This window comes from Vipera ursinii (genome assembly GCF_947247035.1).
Source record: "Vipera ursinii genome assembly, chromosome: Z".
NCBI lineage: Eukaryota > Metazoa > Chordata > Lepidosauria > Squamata > Viperidae > Vipera > Vipera ursinii.
The window spans coordinates 74,488,836-74,516,662 of NC_139517.1; the positions used below are offsets into that span (position 1 = coordinate 74,488,836).

Below are 27,827 nucleotides of genomic sequence, written 5' to 3' on the forward strand. Positions count from 1 at the left end.
AAGGGAATTGGGACTCCATGCATATCTTTCTTGACATCACACTTAACATAAATTACAGGTACTCTTGAATCCTATGATCATTTCTATTTTTTTAATAAACTTTTTATTAATTTTCCAATGTTACAATTATATCTTTGAAAAACAACGTGGTGTCTGGGTTACAATAATTTCATTACGTACAAATGTATATTAATACAAGTCTCCATTACAGCCAATATTTCCTCTCTTTTTTCCTTTAATACATACTGTCTCTTGTCTAAATTAATATACTTCTCATTCTATCCATCAGCTACTTAATAGTTTTCTTACATTTATTAATAATTTTATATATTTTATTTATTTTGACATTCCATCTTTAAACCATCAATAACCTTATAAATTTTCCCAGCTTTAATTTTGCATTAGTATTTAAATTAAACGTTCAATATTTGTCATTTCCAAATTTTTAACTGACCCAAATTCCCTCTGTCACAATTCCCCCAACATCTAGTGTTCCAAATACATATCTTATCTATCTCATTTCTATATCAACAAATTAGTAATACAATGTAATATTCTTATTTTCATTATAATTTCCACATATTGTAAATTCAATAACCAAGATTTCTCCCATTTCAGTATTTAATACATCCTCTCTCTTCTTCATGTCCACTCTCTTCTTTAAACTTATAATTTTATTCTTATCACTACATCCAATATTAATTACGTTACATCACTCTTAACATATATATGTCTTAATCACCTTTATTTAACCTTTATAAACAACTCAATATTTCAATTTAACTATTGATATTCATACATCTAGGTTTTAATTAGCCAACATTTTTCTTTTATCTTCATATCATAACAATCTCTCATATTCTAAATATAGGTCCTGTCTACTTAAATATCTTCTATTTTAAACCTCCTAAATATGTCCACACTCCATTCTTCTTCAGTCTTATTCTAGCTGTTTTCCTCTGCCAAGTCATCTTCCGTGTCCTTGCTTCAGGATCATTGAAGAATTTTTGCATTATTACCGTATTTTTCGGACCATAAGACGCACCTGACCATAAGACGCACCCAGTTTTTAGAGCAGGAAAACAAGAAAAAAAATATTCTGAACCAAATAGTACCGGTATACTAGGAAGGAAGGAGGGGAGAGAGAGAGAGAGAAGGAAGGAAGGAGGGAGGGAGGGAGGAAGGAAGAAAGAGAGAGATAGAGAGAAAGAAAGAAAGTAAGAAAGAGAGAGAGAGAGAAGAAAGAAAGAAAGAAAGAAAGAAAGAAAGAAAGAAGGATGGAGGGAGGGAGCAAGGAAGAGAGAGAGAGAGAGACAGAGAGAGAGAGAGAGAGAGAGAGAGAGAGAGAGAGAGAGAGAGAAGGAAGGAACGGAGAAGAAAGAAAGAAAGAAAGAAAGAAAGAAAGAAAGAAAGAAAGAAAGAAAGAAAGAAAGAAAGAAAGAAAGAAAGAAAGGTACCGGTAGTTTCTTTTCCCTGAATAGGTTTTCCTCCAGTTAGCACCCTCTTACCCGGGGATGAGGGTGATCAGGTCCCTGAGCTCAGGCTGGTCTATTTTAACGCCAGATCCGTCGTTAATAAAGCTCCCCTCATTCATGAATTGATTGAGGAGAAATGTGAGGATCTGGTGTGCATTACGGAGACTTGGCTGGGCTCGGAGGGAGGGGTGCCTCTGACCGAGTTATGCCCTCCAGGTTTCCGGGTGCTACACCAGCCACGGGCTCAGGGCAGGGGTGGTGGGGTGGCGGTGGTTGTTCGGGAGACTCTGTGCCCGCGGGAGGCCACCATTGTCCAGATGGCCGGGAGTGAATCCCTCCTCTTGAGGTGTGGTCCTTGGGCTCAGTTGGGTTTGTTGCTCACATAACTGGCGCCCAGCTGTGTGGCAACAGCCCTGCCCGAGCTGCTCGACACTCTCTCAGGGCTGGCGGTGGAGTTCCCCAGGCTTATAGTCCTGGGTGACTTCAACTTGCCATCACTGGGAGGGTCGTCTGAGTTAGCTCGGGAGTTCATGGCCTCCATGACGGCCATGGGCCTGACCCACGTTATTGAGGGCCCGACTCATGTGGGGGATCATACTCTCGACCTGGTGTTCCTATCTGGACAGTGGTTGAATGATCTGGGAGGGGGTTCACCAACCATTGCCCCCCTGTCATGGTCAGATCATTACCTCCTGCGGCTGGTTTTCCGTTATGCCACCCCCCGCCGCTGGGCTGCGGAACCGACCAGGTGGTTCCGCCCCAGGCGCCTAATGGACCCGGAACGGTTCCAGAGGGCGCTTGGGCCTATACCCATCACCCTTACCCACAGCCCAGTCGATGCTCTGGTGGATGCCTGGGAAAGGGCGGCCGCCAGGGCACTTGACTGCGTTGTACCCTTGCGACCTCTGACCCGGCGCAGATCCTGTTGGGCTCCATGGTTCTCTGCGGAGCTCCGGGAGATGAAGCGTCGGAGACGAGGTCTAGAGAGCGGTTGGAGGTCCAGCCGATCCGAATCTGACCGATTGCAGTTAAGAACCTTTATAAGGTCTTATCTTGCGGCGATAAGGACGGCGAAGTCTAACTACTTTGCTGCCCTTATCGCGTCCGCAGATAATTGCCCGGCCGCCCTGTTTAGGGTAACTCGCTCCCTCCTTAATCAGGAGGTGAGGGAGGATTCCTTGAGGGACGAGCCGAGGAGTTTAGTCATCATCTGGTGGACAAAATCGCTCAGATCTGGACCGGTCTGGACTCTGACTGGGCAGAGTCTGATGTGGAGGAATCGGACGGTCTTGAGCATGTTATCTGGACTGAGTTTGACCCTGTTTCCCCTGATGATGTGGACAGGATCATGGGGAGGCTGAGCACCACCACCTGTTTGTTGGATCCGGCCCCTCCTGGCTAGCTTATGCGGCCCGGGAGGGGACACGAGGCTGGTTCCATGCAGTAATAACTGCTTCTTTGAAGGAGGGTGTCTTCCCTGCCGCCTTGAAGGAGGCGGTGGTGAGACCCCTCCTCAAGAAGCCTGCCTTGGACCCGGCTGTTTTAAATAACTATCGTCCAGTCTCCAACCTTCGCTTTTTGGCGAAGGTTGTTGAGTGTGGTGGCGCATCAGCTTCCTCTGTTCCTGGAGGAAACTGATTATCTGGACCTGTACCAATCGGGCTTCAGGCCCGGATACAGCACGGAGACGGCACTGGTCGCGCTGGTGAATGATCTCTGGAGGGCTAGGGACAGGGGTTGCTCCTCTGTCCTGGTCCTATTAGATCTCTCAGCAGCTTTTGATACCATCGACCATGGTATCCTGCTGCGGCGTCTCAGGGGGTTGGGAGTGGGAGGCACCGTTTTACGGTGGTTCTCCTCCTATCTGCTGGGCCGCTCGCAGTCGGTGTTGACGGGAGGGCAGAGATCCGCCCCGAGGCCTCTCATTTGTGGAGTTCCTCAGGGGTCGGTTCTCTCGCCCCTCCTGTTCAACATCTATATGAAGCCGCTGGGTGAGATCATTCGTGGTTTCGGGGTGGAGTATCATCAGTACGCTGATGATACCCAACTTTTTCTTTCCACCCCGAACCAACCCAGCGAAGCCCTCACCGTGATGTCCCGGTGCCTGGAGGCGGTCCAGGTCTGGATGGGGAGAAACAGGCTTCGTCTCAATCCCGCCAAGACTGAGTGGCTGTGCATATCGGCATCTCGGGTCAACCAGACTATTCCATCTCTAACGATGGGGGGTGAGGTGTTACCCCCGTTGATAGGGCTCGCAACTTGGGCATCCTCCTGGATTCACGACTCAATTTTGAACACCATATAGGAGCCATGACCAGGGGGGCTTTTGCCCAGGTTCGCCTGGTGCGCCAGTTGCGACCCTATCTGGACTGAGATGCCCTACGCACAGTCACTCATGCGCTCGTGACCTCCCGTTTGGACTACTGCAACGCTCTCTACATGGGGCTGCCCTTGAGGACCACTCGGAGGCTTCAACTGGTGCAGAATGCGGCCGCGCGAGTTGTGATGGGGTCTCCCGATACTCCCATGTAACACCTCTACTCCGCGAGCTGCATTGGCTTCCGGTTGCCCTCCCGGTGAAATTCAAGGTGCTGGTGATGACCTATAAAGCCCTACATGGCTTGGGTCCAGGATATCTGAGGGAACAACTGCTGCCGGCATCAAGTTCCCTTCGTCCAGTGCGCTCCCACAGGGAGGGTCTTCTCAGGGTGCCTCCGGTAAGAGATTGCCGGCGGGCGACACCCAGGGATAGGGCCTTCTCAGTGGGTGCACCTGCCCTTTGGAACCAGCTGCCAGTGGAGCTGAGGACTGCCCCCAACCTCCGTTCATTCCGCCGGGGCCTGAAGACCTGGCTCTTCGAGCTCTCTGGCCCAGGCTGAGGATCAATTTATTTTAAGTGGGGTTTTACTTACACAGGGATAAATTTAATCTTTTTTAAACTTGGTTTTTTAACTTTTGTATTTTTGGTTTTTAATTACCCTGTAAACCGCCCTGAGTCCTCCGGGAAAGGGCGGTATATAAATGTAATAAAATAAATAAGTGTTTTCGCTTACCTTTGGACCATAAGACGCACCTCGTTTTTCCACCCACTTTTGGGAGGGGAAAAGTGCATCTTATGGTCCGGAAAATACGGTATATCATATTGAGATGTCCATCCAATCACCATTTTAAAAAAGTTGAGCGGTCTGGCAAAATTACCAGATCTTCTCGTTATTTTCTCCTCTTGATGTAGGTGTCCTGGACTGTTTATCTTTTCTTCCATCTGTTTTCTCAGTTTGATCTTCAAATTCCTTCTGAATTATATAGTAGGTTTTTTTCCTCCAACCATTTTGTCAGATTATTTTCCGAATTTTCTCGTCTGTACTTGTTGGGCAGTTAAGTCTTCTGTCAAAATATTCAATTGTTCATTTTTTTCTATTGTGCTCTGTATAGATAGTTTATTAGTTGTAGTTGAAGTTTGAGTTTGCTTATCTAAGATGCTTTCTAGTTTTTTTCCAAAAGCTCTTATTTCATCACTAGCTGTAAGAAGAAATTGGTAAGTCTGGCAAGTTATTTTCATCATAGCAAAAATTTGTTGTAAAAGTCTGTTCCTGGTCTTTCATAGTGATAAGTTAAATTGAAAACTTTTACAGTTCTTTTTTCCCTCAATAAATAGGAAACAGCTAAGACTCTCACAGCTGGTGTTCAAAGTTACATGAATCTTATCTTGTTTTCTAAAATTGTCAGCCAAGTCTCTTTTCTTTAAGAATAACAGATTGCAATTTCAGGTTTGGCCACATGATGTCCCCCAACTGTTTAGGAAATTCCTTTCAATTATTTCTTCTGTTTTAGGAGGAAAATGCCAAACTTTCAAATAAAAATAGGAAGTGAAAAATAGATAATCAAAAGCTTTTAATCCACAAGTTTTTTAAAAATAAAATTCTAGTTGGAATCCAATTATTTTTTCAATGTTTTTAAAATCTTCCCTTATATTCAATTGCCGCTGTTTCTGGAGGGGGGGCTAAAATCCCCCTTCCCTTTCCACAGAGGAGAAAAGTACTTTAGCAGCTTACTTAGGTAGAAAAAACATTGGAATTTAAGGGAGGTAGATCTTACCCAGTCTCTTCCACGCTGCTCTAATGTTGCCTAATGGTAAGTGTGACTTCGGCTGTCCACAGCCTAGTGACCGGCCATATTGCTATGGCTGGTCTTTCATCCGCTGGTTCGAAGGGAATGTAGGTACTAATGGGAGAGTTGCTGCTCTCCCATGTTCTTGCGAAAGCCCCTCCAGAGCGACTTTTTGGCCCTTTTAGGGCCCCCCAGCGACGCGAAATTGGATGTGGAAGACGAGAGTCGTCCTTCAAATGTCGATAGTGGCCACATCGGCAAACCGGAAGTCCCTATGATCATTTCTAGCAGCAATTGTTCCAAGTTATAACCACCACCAACCATACGGTTGTTACCATAGTCCCTGGTGTTCCAGCTCTTCTGGCATCTCTCAGTCATGGGATGAAATTGTGATCTGGTCTTGGCAACCTGTGTACATTTACACCCGATTGCCAAATGTCTTCTGATTATCTAATTGCCATTTACAACCTTCCGTATTGGTTCTTCCAGAAATTTAATGGGGAAGCTGGCAGAGAAGATTGCAAGTCACTGGGATAGGTCTATCCCACCTGCAATCTCCCCCAACCCCTGTACTTGTACCAGCCACTTGTGCATTTCCCTGCACCATCTCCAACCCATATGGTACCTCCTGCACACCTTCCTGCACCCTCCGTGATCTAAGTGGCCTCTTGCATACTATCTCCAACTTGAATTATGCCTTTTACATACTTCTGTGCACCCTCCCAACCTATGCCTCTCGCACATCCCTCATGCACCTTCTCCAAGTCATGCTGCAACATTTGCGCTGACCAGCAATAACCATTCCAAGCTCCACTGCATTTATACTGTATTTCACTGAACACCTGTGCACTCCTTTGCTCCTTCTCCTATCTGGCAGCAGGTTTTTATTTACCTGCCTGCTTGCTTGCAAGGTACTGGACTTTGCAACTTCCTGCCAGTTTTTCCACTTCTAGTTGTTGGAAGCTGGGATGAGGTTGTGAGGCAATACTCCCTTAGCAACCCATTATCCTCACTTAAGGACAGCAATGGGGACTGCAGGGATTGCTATCACTAGACAATGTGGTTATGTGACATCACATTTTTTGACTGCATCACTTAGTAATGGAAATTCCAATTCCAGTTGCTGTCATAACTCAAGAACTACCTATACCTTCATTTTAAGTTATCCACTTTGATTTTATAGGTCTTTGACTTACAACCATTTGTTTAGCAACCATTTGATTCACTTAACAATCAAGATTCACTTCTCAACTGCAATATCAGAATATTGGAAAAGCTCAGAAGGATGTTCAGCCAACAGAACATACGTGCACACTGCAAAACCCAAGAATACACTAAGGCAGAAGCTTGTCCATCCCAAGGATAAAACACCCAGTCACAAACTGAGCAACGTGGTATATGCGGTACAATGCAGTGAGCCATGTGCAGATCTGTACATTGGGGAAACAAAACAACTACTTCATAAATGCATGACACAACATAGGAGAACAAACCCATCAGGACAATATTCAGCAGTCCATCTGCCTTTAAAAAGACACAAGGCCACTCTTTCGAAGACAGCAAAGCCCACATTTTGGACGACAGGATCGCTGGTTTGAAAGAGGGGTCAAAGAGGCCATCTATGTCAAAATTGAACAGCCCTCTCTCAACAGAGGGGGAGGGATACAACATCATCTATCTCCAGTCTACAACAAAGTCCTTTCAGCATTCGAAGTAGTGCACCCATTTGTACTACTCAGGTGACCCTGACAACACGGATAAACCTCCAGCTGGCCTCAACGAGTCTCTAAAAGAATGCAAATTATCAGCTGTCTGCAAGAAGTATAAATCCTTCTGTTCCCCACCATCCAGTCAGAGCTGAAGAAGTTTCTTGGATGAGAAGTGAAACGTCTTTGAAGAAAAACAAGAAAGTCCAGTTGTCTTGTGAAAAAGCATCTTTGGGACAACTATGACCTGGATGACTGGGAATCTCCACAGACATTTTCAACTACAGTGATTAGCAACCATAGGAAAAAGGTCAGACTCACTTAACAACTGTCTTGCTTAGCAGCACAAATTCTGGTCCCATTTGTGGTCATAAGTTGAGGACTACCTATATTTTGGTTTTTATTGTTTGTTTGAAAGAAAGCATTTTTATTATCATAGATGATTGTCTACACATTGCAAATATACAATTTATTTTGCTGAAAATAATGCTTGGTTATTAGTAATCAATAAGTTATATGCCTAACTGGCAGTAGCTTCTTAAAGCAACATAGAAATATACTCACACGGATAATAAATCTAATGGCTGCACATCCAGAAGTAGCCATTACTTTGGCGCTATTAGGGACCAGATTGAATAGAGTAGGCACAATGGCTTCTGCTCCATGGTCAAATTTGTTTCCCAGAACTGTTGAAAGATGGCTGCAAAGAATGAAACAAAGCAAATTATCAAAATCCATTCAACTGCCAATATAAAAACTTTTAACAATTCATTATATCACAAAATGCTTTCCAGAATATTTAATTTTCCAAAACCCATTAGTTGTCATAAATTTTTAAGAACTTTCCTACTGGATTTCATTCACATATATCTTAATCCAAATTTCCTTCCCCTACACTAGCCAGATTACAATAGCCAGCCAACGTTAGCCAGTTAGGAATGATGGAATGCTTTTTAAAAAAATAATATGTACTCAGCCCTTCAAAAATTAAGTTTTCATTCAAGATTCCTACCATGGTGATACTTTGCTTGAGAACTGAAAGATGCTACATATGAGATTGCTCTGGAAGGTTGTTGGTAATTTCAGATACAGCAATAGAAAGGTGTTGTAAAAAATGAGTATTTATAAAAAGAAGTTAAAATTGCTGTGTTTAACAGCATTCTTCTGCTCATTTTATTATATAGTAGTCCTTGATTATAATTATATAGGTACTCCTTGACTTACAACACTTTGTTTAGTGACTGTTCAAACTTACATTGGCATTGGAAAAAGTGACTTAGGACTGTTTTTCACACTTACAACTGTTGCAGGACCCGTGGTGATGCGATCCTCTTTTGCAATCTTCTGACAAACAATGGAAAAGCCAGATTCATTTAACAAGCACACTACTAACTTAACAACTGAAATGATTCACTTAACAACTGTGGCAAAATAAGTTGTAAAGTGGGACAAAATTCACTTAGCTTAGCAATAGAAATTTTGGGCTCAATTGTAGTCGTAAGTCAAGGATAACCTATATTAGAAAAATAAAAAGTAAAATGCATTGGGCATGAGCTACTTTAAAAGTTTGTATAGTAAAACAACTAGAAATGGAGTCAAAATTGAATAGTGCTGAAGGAACAAAGGTAAAAATGAATGGCAAGTCAGAAAGAAATATACTGAAGTGATTTATTCATAGAGAATGGATAAGGATCATACACGCATGCGCGCGCGCACACACACACACACACACGCAAGAACAATGGATGTTGAAGGGAAATGTTGAAGGGAAAATAATGTTGAAGGGAAAATAAAATTGTGGTTAGATGAAAGAGGTGTTGAAAAAAACCACACTGCTTTAATCAAAATATGAGCACCCTTTGCACAAAGTTACTTGTTTTGGAAAGAAATACTGAGATGTTATAAACAGTATGTCAGCAAAAAACTATTAGGTGAAACTAAATGCTACAACATTTAGTAAAGTAGCTTTGTGTTATTTTTATTGGTTCCAATTTCATTTCTTATATACAATTCAAGATATTATATTAACCAATCATGCCAGTTGCAGTTTGGGAATATAGTATTTCAAAGAATACATCTTCTTGCGGGTTTCTACAGAACTTTAGAATTGTTTGTAGCGATCCTACTCTGCATACTTCTCCAGTGTTCAGTCAGTGGGCATTCTCAATGTTGGTCTTCTGCTTTTGGAATGTCCTTAGGAATGGCTTGCTTATTTATTATCTTTTTGGTACCAAGAATATCCATTTTGGTATCCTAAATCTTTTACTGTATTATGTTATTATTTTATGGTAGTTGGATTTTCCCCATAAAGTATGTCTGTTTATGATTTTAGTTGTGCACTTTAACCATTCTTTTAATTTTTGTAATTGTAATATTAAGAAACCATAATGCTTAATGGAGTGGAACTACACTTCTACGAAGGATTTTTGGATTTATTTGCAAGAACTGAAAAGACAAATTCTTTCATTAGGTAAACAAATTTATGTAGACACAGTTATTTCAATAGTATTTGACGCAGCTGGATTATAGATAATTAACACCTGAGACAGATGTCATTTACCAAGATGTCAGTATTTTTAAATCATTTAAAAAAGTTACAACAAAATCAGAATTCAATCTAGTATAGTAGATACAATCATTTTTATATATGCTTACACATACTTATACCATCCAGTATCTTCAAATTTGCTATAGTAATTAAATTATAAATCAAACTCTTTAAAATCTGTTCTAGGGCAACTATATAGAGAGCAAAATTTAGAGGCAGAGATTGGATTGTCCTCTTCTGTGAATGATGCACTCAAGCATATGAAACATTAAATTAAAGCAGGGATGATGGAAAGAGTGGCGCATACACAAGCTAACTTCAGATTCCTTAACTACCCTTTGACAAACTGCCTATACCTCTAAAAAAGCTAAACACTTTATATTATTCATAAAAACCAGCTGTGTCCATCTAATATGAAGCTTATCCTTACCTAGATGCTTTAATGCTTTGCATGTGCAGAATTACAAGAAGGAAGATGAGAAAATAAACACTTTTTTATTCTCTGAGTGCAAGAACAAACATTTCCAGCAGGTACCCTGCTAAACTCTATTACAGGCAGTCCTTGACTTATGACTGTAATTAAGCTCAGAATGATAGCTGTAAGTCATGGCAGTTGTTAAGTGGGCTAACTTAACTTTGAGCTGTGTTACAAAACATATTGTTTTTGTAGATTGTTTGTCAATTACATTATTTATAAAGGTAGTTCTCGACTTACCACAATTCTCGGTCAATGAAATGGTCATTAAGCAAGATGTTATTTGATGGCTTTTCTTAAAAACTGAAATCCTGGCACTCTTGGTTGTGGTCATTAGGACATCTCAAGGTTGGTTAAGTAAATGAAGTCCTAGGTGCCTCAGGTGGATGGGGAAGGCTCTGAGAATACTGATGCAGGCTGCATGCAAATGTCTCTGTTCAGTAGCTGAAAATCTTCCCTGCCAAAATCCAAACAGGATTTTCAACCCAAGTGGAAAGACACAAGCAGCCTCTCAAGGTCTTACCTACCATGAGGCACCCCATGATCCTTACCTTACTGCAGTGCTTCTCCACACAGGAGCTGAAAATCTTACTTGATGAAATCCAAGCAAGATTTCAGCCAGGGTTTGTGCATGGCCTGCAACAGGCCTTCCCCATTTTCCTAAGGCATGTGATACTTCTTTGCTCAGGGGCCAAAAATCCCTCTTGCTTCTGGGGGCTAGCTGAAAGAGCTCCCTGCCAAAGGATTTCAGTTCTTTGCCTGTTTGAATTGCTGAAATTGAAGCAGGAACAGAACTGAAATCCTTCAACAGACAGCTTTTTCTGAAGCCTCCACAGAGGAGAGCGAGTCCTCTTGGCAGGCAGCAGCAGCTTGCAACCTTCCCTGCTGGCTTCCCCATTTGACTTTCAGTGAAGCCGCAGAGAATATTGTCAGGTTGTGATCACATGATTGATAGAAAACACTCTTAAGTGTGAACAGGTTGCCAAGCACCCAGATCATGATCATGTCCCTACAATGGGAGTGGTATGTTTTGCAATGGTCAGAAGTGCTTCATAGGCCTTTTGAATGCTGTTACTAATTCAAAGCAGTATTAAGCAAATAGTCGTAAGTCGAGGACTACCTGTATAGTAATGGGGGGGGAAAAGGCACACCTGGTGTATTCCAATAGGACTCTCAATATTCACAGTTACAGTGAGGGGAAAAAAATATTTTATTCCCCTACTAATTTTGCATGTTTGCCCACTGATAAAGAAATGATCAGTCTATAATTTTAATGGTAGGTTCATTTTAACAGTGAGAGACAGAATAACAACAAAAAATCCAGAAAAATACATTTCAAAAAAGTTATAAATTGATTTGCATTTTAATGAGTGAAAGAAGTATTTGACATCTTCACAAAATATGACTTAGTACTTGTTGGCAAAACCCTTATTGGCAATCACAGAGGTCAAGATGTTTATTATTTATTTATTTATTTATTTATTTATTTATTTATTTATTTATTTATTCGGTTTATATACCACCCTACTCCCAAAGGACTCAGGGCGGTTTACAAGGCAAAATTTAACAATAATACAATATAAAATTAAAATTAAATTAAATTAAGTCTAGCCGCAAAAACTTAAAATCACAATTTAAAAACATTAAACCCCTCAGTCCAGACCAGATAGCTCAAAAGAACCAGGTTTTTAGGTCCCGGTGAAATGAACGAAGGTCGGGGGCAGTCTGGAGTTCCGTTGGCAGTTGATTCCATAGGGCAGGCGCACCCACAGAGAACGCCCTCCCCCTGGGGATCGCCCATCAGCAATCCTTGTCCGGCGGTACCCTGAGGAGGCCCTCCCTGTGGGAGGGCACAGGATGATGGGAAATTGACGCTGGCAGCAGGTGCTCCCTCAGATAATCCGGGCCCATGCCATTTAGGGCTTTATAGGTCATCACCAGCACCTTGAATCTCACCCGGAGGGCAACTGGAAGCCAATTCAGCTCGCGGAGAAGAGGTGTTACATGGGAGTATTGGGAGACTCCCATCACAACACGCGCAGCTGCATTCTGCACCAGCTGAAGCCTCCGAGTGGTCCTCAGCGGCAGCCCCATGTAGAGAGCATTGCAGTAGTCTAGCCAGGAGGTCACGAGCGCATGGGTGACTGTGCGTAGGGCATCTCGGTCCAAATAGGGCTGTAACTGGCGCACCAGGCGAACCTGGGCAAAAGCCCCCCTGGCCACGGCTCCTATATGATCTTCCAAACTGAGCCGTGAATCCAGGAGGACGCCCAAGTTGTGGGCCCTATCAACGGGGGGTAACACCTCACCCCCCCATAGTTAACGATGGAAAAGATTGGTTAGTCTGAGATGCCGGTATGCACAGCCACTCAGTCTTGGCAGGATTGAGACGAAGCCTGTTTCTCCCCATACAAACCCGGACCGCCTCCAGGCAACGGGACATCACGTCGAGGGCATCACTGGGTGGGTTCGGGGTGGAAAGAAAAAGCTGGGTATCATCAGCATACTGATGATACCCCACCCCGAAACCACGAATGAGCTCACCCAGCGGCTTCATATAAATGTTTAACAAGAGGGGAGAGAGGACCGACCCCTGAGGAACTCCACAAACGAGAGGCCTCGGGGTGGACCCCTGCCCTCCCGTCAACACCGACTGCGAGCAGCCCAGGAGGTAGGAGGAGAACCACTGTAAAACAGTGCCCCCCACTCCCAACCCCCTGAGACGCCGCAGTAGGATACCATGGTCGATGGTATCAAAAGCCGCTGAGAGGTCTAATAGGACTAGGACAGAGGAACAACCCCTGTCCCGAGCCTGGCAGAGATCATTCAGCAGCGCAACCAATGCCGTCTCTGTGCTGTACCCGGGGCCTGAAACCCAAACTGGTATGGGTCCAGATAATCAAGATGTTGCTTGTAGTTTGCACACAGCTCAGGAGGGATTTTATTCCACTCCTCTCCAAGTCATTAAGGTTTTGAGGCTGATGTTTGGCAGCTCAAACCTTCAGCTCCCTCCACAGATTTTCTATGGGATTAAGGTCTGGAGACTGGATAGGCCACTCCAGGACCTTAATGTGCTTCTTCTTGAACCAATCCTTTGTTGCCTTGGCCATGTATTTTGGGTCATTGTCATGCTGGAATACACATCCATGACCCATTTTCAATACCCTGGCTGAGGGAAGGAGGTTGTCTCCCAAGATTTGATGGTACCTTGCCCCGTCCATCGTCCCTTTCATGTGGTGACGTCGTCCTGTCCCCTTAACAGAAAAAAAACCCCCAAAGCATAATGTGTCCACCACGTTTGACAGTGGAGATGGTGTTCTTGGGGTCATAGGCAGCATTCCCCCTCCCCCTCCTCCTCCAAACACGGAGAGTTGAGTTGATGCCAAAGAGCTCTATTTTGGTCATTTTTACCCAATATTCCTCTGAATCAGATTTTCATTGGCAAACTTCAGAGGGGCCTGTACATGTGCTTTCTTGAACAGAGGGACCTTGTGGGGCTGCAGGATTTCAGTCTTTCACGGTATAGTGTGCTACCACCAATTGTTTTCTTGGTGACTATGGTCCCAGTTGCCTTGACATCATTGACAAGATACTCCTGTGTAGTTATGGGCTGATTCCTCACTGTCCTCATGATCACTGAAACTCCATGAGGCGAGATCTTGTATGGAGACCCATATCAAGGGAAATTGACAGTTATTCTGTGTTTCTTCCATTTGCAAATAATCGCACCGTTGTCACCTTCTCACAAGCTGCTTGGCGATGGTCTTGTAGCCCAGAGCTTTTCAACCGGTGGTACGCGTACCACCAGTGGCACGCGAGCACATGGCTGGTGGTACACGGTGTTGCCTTTGTCTCCCCTCTCCCCGCTGCCCCCCCACGCTGTTTACCAGCTCACTTGCTGCCAGAAAACATGCTGCTTGCCAGCAGCCTGCAGGCGAAGACCGCAGAGTGAGGACCCGCCCCCCCTTGAACTCATTGTTAGCAACCTTCCCCCAGAAGCAAGCCTGAGCCTGAAGGGGACAGAGACAGCCTCGGCAGGTAGGTTGTCCATTTTCTTTTCCTCCTCCCTCTCCTCTTCCCTGATGTTCTTTATGGAGGGGAAAACAAAGTGGCAATGAGTCCCCAGGACTCATCCCGCAGCAGCAGGTGGGAATCGAGGCCCCCAATTTTTTTCTGATCTGCGCCAAACTAGGCGAAGCCATCAGAATGTGGAGGAAAAAAAACACGTGCCGACCTCCCTCCCAACTGTTGGCGACTCTGCACAGCTGGCCCTGACCTCCGCCAACTGGAGCACGTTGGCAGTGGTACGGAGTCGTCAGCTGATCAGAAATACGGATTCCCTCTGCTGCGCGTTCCCAATTCTATCCTTGTAGCAAAGCAAGCATTTGGGACGAGGAACTCGAGATTCAGCGTTTCTGAGCACACACTGATCTTGCATTCCTGATAGTCCCTGTGTTTTTGTTTCAGTTTGCTTTCTGTGTGTTGCTCAGCGCTGCTCAGAAACGCGGATTGCCTCTGCTGCGCTTCCCAATTGCTTTTCTTGCAGCAAGTATTTACTAGCCTCACTTAGCAACCTCAAGCTCCCAGAGAAGAGAGGGAGGGAGGGAGGAGGGAGAGATGGGAGAAGGAAGGAAGGGACAAAGGAGGAGGTAAGGAAGGTAAGAAGGGACAATGGGAAAGAGGGAGGGAACCCACCCCAGTCCCACCCCCCTCCACCAGAGACCCATGGATTCCCCCCACACAGGCACCCTGCAACCTGAGTGATGACCTGTCCCCGCACCCCTGCAGCCATTGACTTTGCTTGTCAAAAAGTTGCAAAAGGTGATCACATGACTCGGACACTGTCATAAGTATGAATCAGTTGCCAAGCATCTGATGTAAATCACATGACCCTGGGTTTGCTGCAACAGTCATAAATGTGAAAAATGGTCATAAGTCACTTTTTTCAGTGCCATCATAACTTTGAACAGTCACTAAGCGAAATGTAAGTCGAGGACTAACTGTACTTTATCATTTTTTTCCTTTTTTTGGTCATGTTTTTGACACCTTGCTGGGCGACTGGTGGTACTCGGAGAGTGCCTTATCCTAAAAGTGGTACAATGGGTGAAAAGCCCTGTTGTAGCCCATTCCAGCCTTTTGTCGATCTACAATCTTGCTCCTAACATCCTTGGACAGCTCTTTGGTCTTGGCCATGGTGGAGAGTTTGGAATGTGATTGATTGCTTCTGTGGACAGGTGTCTTTAATACCTCACCCTTTAAGAGAGTGCTGCTAATATCAGCTCTTTACCTGTATAAAAGACACCTTGGAGCCAGAAATCTTGCTGATTGATAGGGGATCAAATACTTATTTCACTCATTAAAATGTAAATCAATTTGTAACTTTTTTGAAATGAGTTTTTGATTTTTTTTTGTTGTTAGTTTGTCTCTGACTGTTAAAATAAACCTACCATTAAAATTATAGACTAATCATTTCTTTGTCAGTGGGCAAACATATAAAATCTGCAGGGGATCAAATAATTTTTTCCCTCACTGTAAATTCAGCAAGGCACTTTGTTTTCTTGATCTATACTTACGCTACTGTGATGCATGCTTCTCTAACCACCTGTGATCTGAGATCTTTAGCAGATAATTTAAATGCTCCATCCAACAATCGTAAATGCTGGAAAAAGCCATCATATTGCGCAGCTCCAGCAACAAGTAATGACCGGACCTTCTTAAGCTGGGATAGTGAAAGAGCAAATAACAATATTAACTTTTCTAAATGCAAATATGCTATAATTATATAATCACATTTAAAAATATGTAAAATTAAAAAAAGACATACCGCATTAGCGCGCTGATCCCAATCATGTTTATCATCTGACAAGATTTCCCTGATTTTATTTAGTGTTTCTTCAAGTTCACGACTAGAATAAATCTGAAAGGGAAATTTCCAGTCAGTTTGTGCTATATCTTGTCCAATAAATAACTGAAAAAAATGTGATTTTTATCTTGCAGGATGGCTCGCTAATTGTAAGTGACCAATGTGATACCCTTACATTTCCATGAAATCTCTTATTATGCTGAACAAGAGAATGATTAACAAAGATTAATTATTTGCTACTAGTTTTGATAATCTCTTCTGAACTATGAATCAATTAATGTAAAATCCAGTTTCATAACAGAGAAAACAATTGGAAATAAATCTGGCTTTTTGGTACGGCACAGGGATTCTAAGAAAAATAAATGGATATTGATAACAAAATATAACAAGGTGGTTTGTATTTTTAGATTGTGGAATTAAATCATAAGGAAACTATAAATGTTGAACAAGATTACATTACTTTTCAACAATAAACATACATTGAAATGAACACTGATGGAAAGATAATAATTCTGTTTCAGTAAATACCAAAGAGGGCTGGAAATAGCACATAAAAATGTGAAATGCACAAAATATTCTGGAATACTGAATTACTTAGCGTAAGACAATTGTGAAAAGTTGTGATAAAAATGTTGATTTCTTAAGTTTATATATTAGTATAAAAGTCAACCTGCTTATACTGCAGCAGCCAAGAGAGGGCAACCTAATACCACAAGAGCATATATTAACATAAGAAAATAATTTTTAAAATAATTTTTAAATTATTAAGATACTATAAAAATGTGATTTTTGGAAAATTATTTAAGCATCACATAATTATTTTCATGTCTGCCATAAAATAAACTCTACAGATAAAAATAAACCTGTTACTTTGAAATTACACTAGAAAAATATTACTGCCTGAATTTCTCTAAATTATATAATAATCATTACATTTTGGTATAAGGAAAAAGACCTGGAAGATCAAACCTAAAAAAATTAAAATCTGTGGACTAATATATTGCAGGGGAAATTGAGTACTAACATGAATAATGCAATTACTATTGATGAACTGGGTGAACCTCCTAGCTTCCCATCCTAAAAAAGGCGGCTTATGAATGTGCAGTCTCTGAGACTTAGCGTTCAGTTTTGAAGGAGCAAAGACTTCTCTCAACCTTTTAAATTACTTATACTTCTAGTCTTAGCATTTAACTAGATTTTGAAAACAAGAGAAGCTTTTGCTCTATTGTTCCTCCTCACCTGCTAGAATCGATTACTGGGAATTCTTGGAACTTCCCTAGGCTGACTGCAGTGAATAGCCATAATTAGTCCAAAGTCTTTAGTCCTATTTCAATGTTCTCTGGCTTGGAAATGGCATTTCTTCTTGTGCTAATATTTCACGGCTAGTTTTAAACTTCAAAATATCATAAATAATAGCTTAAAGATTTGATTTTCAAGTGTTATCTTGTTTCTCATAAATGACAGAGAGCCATAATTTCTGCTTGGCTTTTGAGTCAAAGCAGCTTTTTTTGGATACCTGTCCCTTCCCCATGCAGTTAGACAAGTGAGTATTCCTACTTTCACTTTTAAATTTAGAGTTAAAAAAAACTCACACTCCTGGCTCCACTTTAAAATTTAAGTTCAAAAGAATGGTAGAAAATGATTGGGGCTTGGTCCTGAGGAAGGGTTCCAAGCTTTTTAGCAACAAAGCAGATAAACAATATTCACTCTTTTCTCAAACTAAGAAATTGTGAAAGGAGCAAAAATAGTTCAACTCTGTAGCTCAACAGTTTTGGAGGGTGAAAATTTCAAACACCTATGTAAAAAATGCAAACATAATATGCATCATTTCCTGTGATCAGGTAGTCCTTGACTTATGACCACAATTGAGCCCCAATTTTCCGTTGCTAAGCAAGATATTTGTTAAGTGAGTTTTGCCCCATTTTACCTTTCTTGCAACAGTTGTTCAGTGAATCACTGCAATTGTAAAGCTAGTAATACAGCTGTTACCTGAATCTGGCTTCTTCATTGACTTTGCTTGTCAGACGATTGCAAAAGGTGATCAAATGACCCCAGTTGAAGTGTCTAAATTTTGATTATGTGATCATGGTGATGTTGTAATTATCGTAAGTATGAAAAATGGTTGTAAATCACCTTTTTCAGTGCTGTTATAACTTTAAAGGACCACGAAAGGTGGTTTTTTGGTTTTAGGTATATTATGGTGGTAAAAATAATGGAATGAGAATTGTTTGTAGCAACTCTTTAATGTATACACTCGGTCTGTTTTACTTCCGGGTCTCAAATTTAATGGTTCAAATGTTTCTTTTGACAATGAACTGCAAATTTGGATATAACTGATCAAGGATGCAAGATTCAGAAAAATTAAAATAGTAACTCTACAACAGGGCTTTTCAACCAGTGGTAGGGGTCCCACCTGTGGTACATTGGCACCTGGCAGGTGGTACACAACCATCCTAGAAAAGTGGTAGCGGGGGAGGGGAATGAGCTGAACCGGTGGCAGCACTGCACAAGCCTGAGCAAGAGACGGCTGGAACTGCAGGGCTGTCAGGGCTCAGTGGAAGCACCAGGATCAGAGCCAGGCTCCAGCTGGAGCTTGGCGCTGATCATGGCGCTTCTGAGCCCAGAAGAAGCGCCAATCAGCTGGAATGTTGCAGCATCTCCAGAGTCTTGTAATTTACATTCAAATGCTTGGCAACTGATTCATATTTATGACGGTCAGTGTCCCAGGGTCAAGTGAAGTGACCAAAACCTACTGCAACCACCCAGCAGAGGGGGGAAAATAAAAACCAAACATTCCCCACCCTCACTGCCAATCCTCAACAGAAATGCTCATAACAATGAAAACCTTGGACAGGAGGAAGAGCACCGCCGGGCGGGCAGGCATCTTTGCTTGGCTGTGGCTTGGGGGGCACTTTTATCAGTGCCACTGTAACTTCGAACAGTCACTAAGCGAACTGTTGTAAGTCGAGGACTACCTTCACTTTTTTTCCTTTTTTTTGGTCATCAAATTTTTGACACCTTGCTAGGCGACTGGTGGTACTCAGATGTTGCTATATCCTAAAAGTGGTACAATGGGTGAAAAGGTTGAAAAGCCGTGCTCTACAACAAGTGTATGCTTAGGTACTCTCCTAGGACTTGCACTAAGATTAATGATGGTATTGAATGAATTTGTAGTGTAATTCACATTTTTGTGCTCTGGATACTTTTTGTGATATTGAAACTTTGTTTATAGTATAGAATGTTGTTCTTGTGTTAAGCCCTTACCTTTCTAAATAGCTACTAGATTTGGTATGTTTAATAGCTTAATATGTTATTGTATCGTATTGAGTGCACTGCGGCTAAAAAAACCTGTGGTTAGCCAGAGCCAATCTATAAAAATGGTTGCAAACAGAATTGTGATGCCACAATTATGGAGTCACACAGGAGCCATGGTGGTGCAGTGGTTAGAATGCAATGGCTAATTCTACCCAGAGCCTGGAGTTTGATCCTGACTGGTTCAAAGTTGACTCAGCCTTCCATCCTTCCCAAAATCGGTAAAATATAGCATTTTACCTGTACAGTAGGAACATCTGTAAATGCCTTTATGAAATCATCTTCATCAACAGCACCAGCTCCTCCTTCTTTGGTAGTGCCTGCAAGCAATAAAAATTATCATAGCCAAGATTTTAAATGAGGTTCAGCTAAAAAAGAGCAATCACACCAATCAAGTTATAATAGTTTATAGAATTTCAGACAGTTAAAAAATATCCTGGTTGCAGGATATTTTTTTAGCATTTACAAGAATGAGTTGAATTTTTAATGAAAATCTACTTTGTCAAGGTAGTATGTTCGTGCACCCAGAAAAACTGAATGTTGAGTCCACATATCATTTTAGTAATTTGCGTAATTTCTACCTAACTAACGACACTATGAAATATTTCTGCTTAAATGTGATTGAAGCAACAGAAAGGAAAGCATCTATAGCTGTAAGGAATAATAAAACAAACTAAGGATCAGAGCCATCACAAAATGAACATCAATGTTATTAATAAAAGGGTTTATTAGTCAATAATATTAGCCAAAATTTCCTACAGCATAAAATAAAGTAAGCTTTTTGTTACTTCTAAGCCCAGATTCCAGGTTTGTCTCTTCTCTAAGAAATCAAAATCTGAAGTCTTTGCTTTATCAAAGCATGACTTGGGTTCAGACACTATATGTTATCTATTCTGGTAAATTTCTGTAAACAATAACATACATTTATTCTGTTGTAGATTTTACGTGATCCTAGCATAGTAGTAGTTTGTAATATCTATTTAATAATTTCCAATTCTGCTTTCTCTGTGCCTCTTTGTACTGTATTAAAAACAAACTTACTATCATTAACTTGGTCTTAAAATTCTTTTCTATTATACTCTTACCTTAGTATCAACAAACTTCCATAAAAGAAAAATAGAATTAATAGAGTATATATTTAAGAGGGAGGGAGGGAGAGAGAGGTGGAGGAAAAATACTGCTACAGAACTAGTTGCTACAGCACTGGCCACAGGAGAATACTAAGACAATGTGTAAGTAATGTAATTGATAGGAATACATCACTCACGTGAAACAAAGATGATGCCTGATTGGTTTACTTACATCCTTCATGAATTAAGCAACGCTTTTCTTTTCCTTTTTCTATTTTTTCTCAATACTTATGGCTACTAACTATTCTACAGTTTTTTGTGGATTTGCAATCCTTCTTGAAAACACATGCTTTAAGAGTTACATTTATGTACAGGTTTCTTGCTCTTTCAAAAATACTAAAATAATTTCTAAAATCTGGTACAGCATGAAGAATAAAAAGTATTGATGAAAAAATAATGAAACTGTATATATAAATATATGAAAGGTTTTCATATAAAGGATCAAATAATAAATACCTGCATTACTCTCAAAATTAATGTTCAATTTAATAATGCAAATACATTAATAAAATATACACTTTTAAATAAGTCTTACTATATGTCAGCCTTTTCTGAGAAATAAAAGGGACAAACAGGCATGGGACTATTTTAAGGTGGCACAAATTTGTGATTCTTGTATGTGCTATCTTGTCATTCTTGTAATAGGATTACCAATTGACTAAACGAATAAAATGCACTGCCTGTTTAAATTCCTTTATTAATAATATAAAGGCACACACACACACTCCACACAACACACACTCATAAACAAATGAATAAAACCTCTGACTCTTTGAAATTCCTAGATTTTAGTACATTGCTAGATTTTAGTAATGAAAAAACAAACTTCTAAAACAGCATATAGCCTTACCCAAAGTCAGTTCTCAATCTTTAAACCCTTCATGCATCTGTTTTAAAGGTTTTGTTTAACATCAACTAAAGTAAGATCCTCAGTCTCACATTATCTTTATTTTTCTCTTACGTTTTTTGTTCCACCATAAATTAGAAGGTAAGTTTCTCAACAGTGAATTTTATAGCTTAAGTTTCTCTGTAAAGCCCACATGCTGACACTAAATTATTAACAGTTATCCTTGTAACTTATAAATTTTTAGATTTTAAACTAATTTATTTTATTTATTGTAACACCTTAATAAAAATAAATATTTATTAATTCCTAACACTTCGAATAGCATCTTCAATAATCTAAATGGCTACCTACAGCCATTTTTGATAAACTTAAGAGTAAAATATTTTTTTGTGGAAAATAGCAAAAAATATTGGTCATCTAATACACTAGAGCAGAGATCCCCAACCTTTTGGGCACCAGGGACTGGTTCCATGGAGAAAGGTTTTTTTGCAGACTGGAGAGGGCGTGGTTTGGCTTGTTTGGGGCTCTGCTTGTTTGTGCGGACTGGTTGCTGGCATGCTGCGGCCCGGTACTGGGCCTCGGACCAGGGGTTGGGGACCACTGCACTAGAGGACATATGGTGATAAAACATTTTTTAACCCCACTATATAAACGTTGGAAAGTCCACAGTTCAACTCTCTTAAACATAGTTCTATTTCTCAGCATACCTTCTGCAAAATGAAGATACTATCCAACCTTATAAAGCTCACAATATAGTTTAAATAATATACTAAGATACTCCATATTTGAAAGATACTACAGATATGCTATTGTTATTATGGAAACTTTATTTACATTCTGCTGTACAAAACTAGGTATATAACTAGAAAACATGTTTTGCAACAAGCATGGTAGTTAAGTTATGAAAGAAAATGATTCAATATGTAAAGATATTAATTGTTGTATCTGAAAATGCTATATATTGATGTCCCAAAATATTTTCATTGATGAATTAGAAGAATGGAGACTCCATGGTCTTCGTATAAGGTCAGAAAATCTGTACTTGAGGAAAACAAGCTCCTGGAATAAATTTGTGGGAGAGTATTCTGGGAGCTTGGAAGACAGATACAAATAGTCCTTGACTCACAACCATTTGCTTATTGACCGTTTGAATTTACTGCAGTGCTGAAAAAAGTGACTTATGACTTTTTCATACTTATGGCCTTTGCAGCATCCCTGTAGCCAGGTGATCAAAATTGGGATGCTTGGCAACTGACATGTATTTATGACAACAGCAGTATCCTGGGGTCATATGATCACCTTTTATGGTCTTGTGACAAGGAGAATCAATGGGGAAGCCAGATTCACTTAATAACCAAGGCAAGAAAATAGGCAAGAAATGTCATGAAATGGGGCAAAGTTCACTTAACAACTGAATTGCTTAGCAACAGAATTGTGATCATTAAGTCAGTTATTTACTCTTGTATATAAATAGGGGTCAGGTTCATGAAATGGACTGCAGCTCTTATCTTTAGACTAAAAATTGTTAAATACTGAAAAAAGAACTCTTAGGATCTCACATTTATTCTTTGACAACATTCAGAAAAAATCTAAACTTTAGGAAAAACAATTTCCTGATGTTGCCTCAAAAATACAGATGTGACAATATAATCTAGTTACTATAATCTTCCTTGCCCAAACATCATTCAACACCTATATTTAATTTCTAATGAGTTGATTCAGTTGTCCATCTTTTCCTAAAATTATAAACAATCCTGAGATTTCTATATATTTACCAATGGCAATTTGATGACATAAACATAAATGGCATGAAAATAGCTTATAATGAAAATAAGGTCAGGAAAAAAATAGTTCTCATATACATACTTTGAGCATGCATTTTGTTTATTTAGAGACTAAACCCACAAAGACGTGGACAAAGTTTGAGAAACAGTTTCACAACTTTTGCAACCTTAGAACTTCTTGTGCTCTCTAGACTGCTAACATTTCTCATCAGTAATTTTTAAGGGAAAAAAGAATTTTATTTTTCCTACAGGGAAAATTTAATTATGTACATAGATAATACAGACTTTTTTCCAGTCGTTCAAACTTTATTAAGAAATGATAATAGGAATTGTAAATCAGCATATTTATAGGAAGTTTCACTGGGAAAGAATTTGATTTTGTCATATGTAGTTTATCCCAAAAATGTATACTAAAACCAAAACAGCAGAATAGCAAAATATATGTACAATATAAAGAATATGGCAAGCCACTTATATTGCCAAATTTGAAGACATTTCCTAATGTTAACTAAACTTATACCTGTTGCAGATTTACATAAATAATATTTGAGGTTTAGTAGGTAAATAGAAGGCAAGATATAGATAAAAATATATTCACATGTTTGTATAATATATTTATTTAATGAACATAAACTCATTTTTACCTTATCTTAAAATGCTTGATTTACCCTGAAAACATCCTGAGCAATAGCCCACTCAAATGATGATGCAACTTCAACTATTAAAAACCATATTGAAAAAGCACACTAGATGAGAAAATAAATATTTTTATCTGGTAGATTAATGTATTCTAAATATGAGATTTACACCTGCATTTTGATTGAAGTATTACTTTTTTGGTTCAAATAAATCATTTGGAAATGGAAATATTTATTTTTGTAATTTTTTTACATTTTCAACTGTTTCAAAAGAACAAAAAAAATAACTGCAATTCATAATTTACTGAAACATGAAAGTATTTTTTAAAAAAACTTGTTTATGATCAATGTTTCTACCTTTATGACAGACTTCATATAGTCTGTTCTATGGTTCACTTCCTTTCCCTAGTCTATTATTAGGGTTAATTATTTTATTCATTTTGAAGTTTTTCTATAAATGGGAATGTATCAATGCTTAATAATTTTATAACATATGATTTCTAACATGATAGCAATTAAGCTTGTGCTTTTCTTACCAGTCACAAAAAATTAGAAAGCCTAGTGCATCCATTCAAAATGTTAAAATTCATCATTTATATTTCATCTAAAGACCTAAGCTTTTGAAGGTGTTTTATACTTTCTTGACTTGCAAAAATACTGCAATTATGAATGATACAGTATCTTTAAAGGTCTTCAATATCATTCTCATTAAGTCAAAATAAAGTATCCTGACATCTGAATTATTTATCCTTACCTGCAACCTTAGGCCCACCAGCAGATCCTGGCTTTCTTGTTGTATTTGAAGGATTTCCAGGTTTTTTAGGTGCAGGAACCTTGAAACCTGAGGCAGTTGCAGATGGCCTATTTCCATCCACTGATTCTTCATCATCAAAGCTTTTATCTATAAAGGTGTTTTTAAAAAGAAAAACATGCATTAAACCTCCACATTCTTTTGTTTTTAAAATAAATATTTACAACTGTAGTATGTATAAAAATCCAATCAAAAGGAATGTCACTTTTCTTTAAAGCTACAAACAACAAAAGAAAAGAAATATTGTAATTGCATTTCATATAATGGACTTGCAAATGATAGAATCTATCATTTTAAAGTTTAATCTTTGGCAACTAAGGAAAAATCCATTAGATGTATATTTCCTGTCCACTTACAATCTGTAATTCCAACTAAACATTTACATTTTCAATTTAATTCAGCAGTTCTGTAAGAAAAACACTGCTTTTCTACCAGTCGTACTTGCCATTTCTGCTACACATCCTCCTACAACGTGTCTATGAACACTCCCTGCTCATTCCTTCCACCCTGATTTTAACACTTACAATCACAGATCCGTTTACAGATCAGCCGCCTCATTCCTCTGACAGCTCTTCAACGACCCTTGCACTAAAATGTTCCCACTTGCTCACATGGCTGTACAGTTGAATAATCTCAATATTAATCAAAATATTCCATATAAAACTGAGAAAAAGCAGCACAGATTCACTACAGAGATTTGTGCCGGCATCCTTCTGTCTCTTGCCTGCACTAGGTACTGAAACAGCCAATCAGCTGCAAGGTGACATCATCTGCTGGTAGCCACTGCTAGATGAAAAGGTGAAAAATTCTTCACACATATAAACTCATTCCCATCCCCAAACATTTACATATTCTATTTTGTGATATATGATAGGGTATAATTTTCTTAAAAGGTCTTTATTTTTAAAAATTGAAAGATGTCATCTGGCTTATAACATTTGTTTCCAATTTGTTCAGTGTTACTTTAATTTTTTATTTCAAATTACATCCATACTCTAAAAACTTAATATTGTGCATATCATGTGAACATTTCACTATTCAATTATAGAAAAAACACTTTTGACAGGATCCAAAATGAAATGAAAAAATCAACCTGTAGTTTTTCATCACAGATGAGATGGGCGAGGCTGATACAGAACTGTACAAAACCTAGTGTGCACAGTTTCCCTGAAAATTTTTTCAGTTATGGTTTTCACACTGTCAATGGATTTCTTGTAATTCCTATACGCTTTACCCTAGATCTTACATCTTTCTAGAATAAAACTAAACATTCCTATTATGTTCGACAAAATATGTTTTAAAACTATGACTTTAGATTTAGAAAGGTTTAGAAATGTGCTGCTGAAAAAATGTTTGAAAAATATCGACTTATATCATTAACTATGTATCTCTTAACCATACCCCTACTGGTACGGGACTTGATATCAATTTTAATGTATATCCAAAAATGTCAAAAGTGTATCCTTCAGATAATCATCCAATGGTATATGGCTCTAAGCATTTTGTATGCAGGAGTATGTTACTATCAGAATGCAAGAGGAAGACAGGAAACACATTATTCTAGCAGTCTCCATGGTAACTGTACTTTGCCCTTGCACATGTACTGGAAGGCAACATTTCAGATCACTTTAACCCTTAAAACATAGGAACTCTGAAGAATATCCTATTGTTTTAAGCACATTAAATCAAAAATAAAAATGTATTGAAGATAACACTGAATGGAAATGATTGCCCCCTTAGTTCTATGTAATATTATAATTTCTCAAGAAATTGTTTAAAACACTCACTAAGAAAGATGCAGAAATCATGAGAGGCATTAAGATTTCTAAGACAAAGGGCACCTAGTTTGTTAACCAAGTAAAATAATCACCAACACTTCTCTATAATAAACATATTCGGATTCGAATTCTGCTTCTGGTGCATAGCACAAATTCATCCAGGAAACTAGATATAAAAAAGATAGGGGTTGATATTTTTGTCTGCATTATTCCTGAGCTTTTAAATCAGACATGTCAAACTCACGATGTCACGTGACATCGCGCGACGAATCAGACCTTTTTTGCCATTGCCGGCAATGGGGTGGGCGTGGTTTCTTCATGACGTGTCCGGCCCATGGGCCGGCAGTTTGACACCCCTGTTTTAAATGATCCCTGACAATGATCTGAGGAACAGCAAAGAACCTGCATCTCAGGTGACTCAATGACCCACTTATGCAGAAGTCAGGTTTTTAGCATCCCTTAAAAATTATCCACACTGGATTAAGTCCCCCATGGCTGATTTAATATGTTTTCCCACTGGTCCCTGCATCATCTGGTGTGGCATGCCTAAACTCATAGCATAGATGGAAGTGATGCTGTGGTCAACAGATAACAACTTAGACATAAGAGAATTGCTCACTATTACATGTCACTGTATTTGTTGATAATTTATTTGCTATTCGAACTTTGGACTTTATATAGATGTATTGGCAAAGTAAATGTGAAAGTGGTATGTGTGCATATGTTTGAGTATGTGATGTATGCATTGCTGTATATGATGTTAACTTTAAAAAGAGCTAAAATATATTTCTACTTACAGTATAATTATGAAGAATATTAGAAATTACTCCTTTGTATATTTTTTATTTATTTTCTATTTTTTATTTTCTTGCACTTTTTGTTTTTTCTTTTTTCTTCTTTACATTTGTTGTTGTTGTTAGTTGCGAAGTCGTGTCCGACCCATCGTGATCCCATGGACAAGGTTCCTCCAGGCCTTCCTGTCCTCTACCATCTTCTGGAGTCCATTTAGGCTCACGTCTACTGCTTCAGTGACTCCATCCAGCCACCTCATTCTCTGTCGTCCCCTTCTTCTCTTGCCCTCAATCTTTCCCAGCATTAGGCTCTTCTTCAGTGAGTCCTTCCTTCTCATTAGGTGGTCAAAGTATTTGAGTTTCAACTTCAGGATCTGGCCTTCTAAAGAGCAGTCAGGGTTGATCTCCTCTAGGACTGATCGGTTTGATCGCCTTGCAGTCCAGGGGACTCGCAGGAGTCTTCTCCAGCACCATAGTTCAAAGGCCTCAATTCTTTGGTGCTCAGCCTTTCTTATGGTCCTTAGCTTGTGTTAAATTTTATATTCTTACTTATCCATTTCAA

General features: G+C 39.6%; 1 protein-coding gene across 6 annotated transcripts in view; it reads right to left on the minus strand.

Moving 5' to 3' along the window:
• Positions 1–27,827, minus strand: part of CLASP2 (cytoplasmic linker associated protein 2) — a 178,645-nt gene that overhangs the window by 91,165 nt on the left and 59,653 nt on the right. For all 6 annotated transcript variants that reach the window (XM_083379335.1, XM_083379333.1, XM_083379336.1 and 3 more), the window contains exons 8-12: positions 24,640–24,786; positions 19,727–19,806; positions 16,136–16,228; positions 15,885–16,030; positions 7,853–7,988 (exon numbers count right to left, since the gene is read on the minus strand). In XM_083379335.1, the coding sequence (XP_083235461.1) occupies positions 7,853–7,988; positions 15,885–16,030; positions 16,136–16,228; positions 19,727–19,806; positions 24,640–24,786 (602 nt within the window). The remainder of the gene's footprint in view (positions 1–7,852; positions 7,989–15,884; positions 16,031–16,135; positions 16,229–19,726; positions 19,807–24,639; positions 24,787–27,827) is intronic.